Genomic DNA, 5426 nt, shown 5'->3' with positions numbered 1-5426 from the left:
ATAAATTGTTCGATAATTCGTGATGTTGCTCTTCTACTATATAAATTCTACGCGCATAGGTCTTAAACACTCAAAAACAAAAGATATACATACTTTCTTTTTCTTCTATATACTTTGCACAATTTTTCTTAGTCTTTAGAGGACCTGGTCTTAAAACAATATAAATACGTTTCTTTCCTTCTCTCTCCCTCAATCTACAAAATAAACTTCCGATGGATTATATCCGCGCCTTGTCTCTATCATTCAAACCGCACAACGTCAACTAAATAATTTCTATCTATTTATCAGGTTAAAACAAAAGTTCGTAGCATATTATTTTATTTATATCATGTGTTTTTTTAAAAAATTTAACAATTATATCATTCGATAGAACAAAGTTTTAGCTTTAAAAATCTGTTTTTTGAATTGCGGTTTAACGATTTTTAAACGGAATTATGAGCATATTTAATCCGTGATAACTCAGTACCAAAAAACCTTAGGAACATTTTTAATAAACGATTTTGTTATAATATAAAATTGTAAACTTGTTAGAAAGCCAAAAATTTTTGCAAGTCTTTTTTGGGCACATGACGAGCCCACAAAATAAGCAATTTCCTATTTTGCCAAAAATTACCAAACTCATAGAAATTCAAAAGACACCTTTTGAAAGAGCTTTTAAGTTTAAAAACTCTTTTTTTTAATTTAAATTTTATTAATTTTTAACATTTAAGCAACTGTAACGAAATTCGTAGCTCTATGAACTTTTGTTCTGACCCAATACATAAAATTTTAATGTCGTACTTTTTTTGCGATAAAAGCACAACATAGCTATATATATATATATATTTTTTTACTTTTCACAATTGACAGGGCAATTCGCGACGTGCCCCGTCGCATTTCCATACTTACTTTACTAATTTAAGACTAATGATAGAGCTCGGAATATATCTCGATAAAGCCCTATGGACGGATAGTTCGTACAATATAACAGCATGATGGACGAGTGTGTTGGCAATTTCTTTTTTTCTCGCAATTTTCTCTCCCTTTTTCTCTCTTTAAAGGAAAGGCACAATTTGTCGCGCTTTGTACATTATTTTCTGAGGGAACAGACATACCCCTCTCTCGAATTCTTAAAAATAATTTGCAATTCAATTTACAACTGATTTGCCGTTATATTTCGGCGTATTCTTGCGCGTTTCTGAAAGTATATTTTAGCGAGAAGTATGTCTGGACACGTCGCAGAAAATACTTATACCTTCATGCTAATGAACACTGGACGTATGTAAGACATACATACCGAATCTCCTGCCGTTTTGTTTCGTTTAACGAAGAAGGAAAAGAAAAGAAGTAGAAGAAATGGGAAAAGAAAAAACGAATTTCTTAACTGCGGGTACTTCTCTGCTTTCTCCTCCCAGCTACTGATGACTCTTACTCAGTAAATGCGAGTTGAACTGGTACAGATTGCAGCACTGCTCCCCGCAAATATTGCACTTCCACGGGTTACTCTCGCTGTGACAACCTTTGTGAAGGAAGTACAACGTCTGATCCGGAAACGTAATGCGACAGTGAGTACACTGGAGGCCGCTCGTACGAGGATCCGGCCTGGTCGAAGTGGGTGGCTCGCCCCTCGAGTGTGGATTAGAATTAACGCCGCCTCCACAACCGCTGTTGTTATTACTGTTGTTGTTGTTATTGGTGGTACTGGTGGAAAGCTTACGGCGAAGATCATCACGCAGCAACGATTTTAACGGCGACACCTTGATTAGTGATGGTAACGGTAGATTGCTCGATGTCGCTCCACTATCATCCATACCGTTGCTGTTTGGCTCCTGCTTGATGGGTATTAAGGAGATCGAAGGTGTAATAGCTTCGTCGCCTCCGCCTACGTTCCTAAGAAAAATGCGAAAATCCGATCTGTAATTTATGTCATTTGGAATGTAATTAATTGTCGGCATTTCAAAATTAATATTTAAAATATAAGCACACATAATTTATCAGTTAAATCGAAGTTAATAATAAAGATAATGTGAATATATAAAGATTATACAAATTACTAATAAAGAATTTGTAATAATTTTTAATAATTAATCATTGCAATAAATATTAATAAATTTTATAAACACTAATTTAGTGATTTTTTAGATGCTCACCTATGAATGGTACTGCTATTGATAGATAATTGATGATGACTACTGCTTGGTGCATTGCTATTGCTGTCGGCGCTCTGAGGACTATTGGGACTGTCTCCGTTCAATGGGGCAGGACTTGGATTTCGTTGATTGGCAGCTTGTTCGGGGTAAGGAATGGATATCTCCACGTGGGGCGTGAGGAAATGCATGGGGGGCGTGGCGTTGTCGGTCGAACGGTTGCCAGTACTATCCCCGCTATCAGACAGAGGTGCCGAAGGCATCGCCTCCCCGGACGTGCAACTATTCATTATGGATGTAGAGCTATTTGGTCCTGGATTATCTAAATCTATTCCATGTCTACGAACAATAAAAGATATATATATATATATATATAAGATATATGAGAACAATGACACTTTCCTTAAATAATTCACGCATTTACCTATTAAAGAAGTGCAACCTAAGGCATTTCATGGTAGCCGCACGATAATTGCAGAGAGGACACGATTTAACCATATCGTGCTGGCCGACGTGTTCGTTTTGAAAGTGAGCGCGCATCGCGATTTGTCTTTGGAAACCTCTGTTACATATCGGGCAATGGTATGGCAAAGTTTTTGAATGTGTCGTAAAGTGTTCCGCAAGATGGTCCTTCCGAAAGAATCTCTTCTGACATACCCGACATTCGTATGGTTTTACGCCTGTATGCCTCATCTAAAAAATAAAAGGAGGGTGCAATAGATCAAACGTTCATAGATAACTATATTTATTCAGTGTATAAAGAATGATTATTTCTAAGAAAATAAGAGTATATAATTCAAAAGAATTATATATTTGCACTATCGTCTATAGCAGTGATGCGCAACCTGGAGCTTGCCTGTGAATTTTTTGCGACCCACATAGCCGAAGATATAAAATCATACCTTCTATATATTTTATGTAAACAAAATACACATTATATGACCAGCAAGATTTTACTTATTTCTGAAAGTGACTCTTATAAAAGGTTGCCCATCACTCTATACCTAAAAATTATAAAAATTTACTTTTGTTGATGCTTATCAATTAATACTGCACGTACAAACGTGTCTTACTCACTAAAAAAAGAATCAAGTGAATAAATTATTATAAAAATAAAGGAAGTAATAAAAAACCAAATATTTTATCATTATATAAAAGATATAATTATTAAAAAGTCAAAAAATTTCAGAGTCTTTTATCTTTTACACAAGAAATATAAATTAATTTAATATAATAAATTAATATTAATCGAAAAAAATAGAAATAATCAATAAAGGCCGCTCAATATTTTCAGTGTTAAATGTGTAATGTATCATAAGTAACATCAACATAAGTCTTTTTATTGTATAATCTTCCTATACTCACTTTGTGTCTTCTCATATTAGCTCCATTTGAAAATTTCATATTACAGACATCACATTCAAACATCTTTCTGTGAGACCTGATCCCTGAATGGCCCTCTTCTGCATCCCCATCATTTTCTGTTCCTTCTATGCCTTCAGCGCTTTCTCCAGCTTCGCCACTCGCCAGGCATTGATCTTGGTGAGCGGAGAAAGCCGTTTTATTTATGGTCTCATAATTGTCGCATCTATCACATCTACGAAATTAAAAAAATTGGACATATAATCAAGAAATGGAATCAAAATAGAATATCGTTCTAATAAACTGATTGCAACTGTCACTTGATAATGACTGTGTAGGAAAAGCAACTATGCAACTGTTGTACAATTCTTTAATATGATTGATTTATTTAGATTCTGTGAGAAACTAAGGGCCAGACCAATCAAAGGATTACTTTACAACAGTTGCACAGCTGCTTTCTCTGCTGAATGCAATCATAACTACATTTAACAGAATGCTTATTTTGCAACTGTTGGAAGTTTTCTTTCTACTGATTAGATTATATATTTAGATCTAGAAAAATAGTCGTATCGCAGCAAAGAAGTTTCAACGGTTGCAAAATAAACTTTAAGATTAATCAGACAATAAAGCTGTATTTTAAATCTCACCTAAACGCAGGAACAGCTCCATCGCTACTGTCATAATTTGTATTGAGAGCTGCTTCGTTATCAGGATCCAACGCCTCTTCTTCCCTGTGATTAGAAGAGTCTCCAGCTTCGGCTTGCGAAGAGGAATGGGAGTCTACCTCGTTTTCCCCACCACCACCGTCAACCCCATCTGACATGTTACCAGGCGGAAGGACTATCTTGAGTCCGTCATCTAACCTAAGACGACAAGTACTTGGATTAATCAAGCGTATTCTTAAGCATTAAACACGAACAGCTACCCATTGAATTCACATAACAGCTCCGAGAGTCTTAAACGTCAAAAACGTCAAATCACCGATCACCATTCATTCGCCCATTTAAATACAACCGTATCTCTTTAAACGGATCACACTGTCTTTCGCTAACTTCCCGAGAACCGAGAAGCATTATCAGGGAACTGCGAGAAAGGATCGATCATCTGACGCGCTCCGCGTTCCATATTTCGCAGAGTCGAGCGAACGGGAGGCTCGTCGCGCGAGGCACCCGACCCGATATCGTCGTGCCCTACATAGCGTCAACCCGTTCGTCGTCACCACGTTCGCAGACACGTCGCGAAATTTCGAAGCGCGATGCAGGAACGCGTTTCGCTAATCGCTACGTAGGACTCGCGATCGTCCGCTCGCTCGCGTGTAGCGAGGGTGCGAGCGAACCTCTCGTCGACATCGCGAATCCCTCGGAGAAACGAAACCGCTGTTTTAATCGCGCGTCTTGGCGGCGCGAGAGAGAGTCTCACCGTTTAACACCGTCGATCACCGTGACGTTACGCGCGAGCTCGCGTCCGCTCGCATCTCGCGCCGTCGCGCGCCCGATGCCACCTTTACCTGTCAGCTCTCTCTCCGGCGGCTCTGATACCCGTATATCTCTCTGTCAGGCGCTGTCAACCGTGCGGATTTTTGCGAGATACTCCGCGCGAGAGAGAGAGAGAGGGAGAGAGAGAGACAGAGAGGGGAGAGAGAGAGAGCTCGCGCGTGAATACGCGACTCCGAGAGGGGTGTCCGAGAGAGCAAGGTGCAACGGTACGAGTGTTACCCAATCCTGGGAAGATTACGGCATAGAAACACCTGGTGGTAAAGCGCAATGCCAGAGTGCACTGCACTTTGTCCCAGTTTCGACCGAATCCGTCACTCGTGACGTAGTTTTCGCGGCTTTTCCGCGGAAAGTCTCTGGCGGTCGTGCGCGCAACGGCGGAGGAGGCGAGAGAAAAAAAACGATTGGCGAACGAGATAGGAGAGGAGGGGGGGGGGGGGGGTGG

The 5426-nt window shown here is 39.4% G+C and overlaps 1 protein-coding gene across 8 annotated transcripts in view; it reads right to left on the bottom strand.

The window, feature by feature from the left end:
• Positions 1-726: 726 nt before the first annotated feature.
• The window catches only part of LOC108766136 (zinc finger protein Pegasus), a 6650-nt gene continuing 1950 nt past the window's right edge, over positions 727-5426 (bottom strand). For 2 of the 8 annotated variants that reach the window (XM_018515238.1, XM_018515240.1), the window contains exons 2-6: positions 4136-4351; positions 3492-3723; positions 2551-2819; positions 2130-2465; positions 727-1869 (exon numbers count right to left, since the gene is read on the bottom strand). In XM_018515238.1, coding sequence (XP_018370740.1) covers positions 1395-1869; positions 2130-2465; positions 2551-2819; positions 3492-3723; positions 4136-4351 — 1528 coding nt within the window. In that variant the 3' untranslated portion in view covers positions 727-1394. The other 6 variants (XM_018515239.1, XM_018515243.1, XM_018515244.1 and 3 more) reach the window with 6 other exon arrangements.

This window comes from Trachymyrmex cornetzi, unplaced genomic scaffold (genome assembly GCF_001594075.2).
Source record: "Trachymyrmex cornetzi isolate Tcor2-1 unplaced genomic scaffold, Tcor1.1 scaffold57, whole genome shotgun sequence".
NCBI lineage: Eukaryota > Metazoa > Arthropoda > Insecta > Hymenoptera > Formicidae > Trachymyrmex > Trachymyrmex cornetzi.
This window is presented reverse-complemented; position numbering and strand designations above follow the sequence as displayed.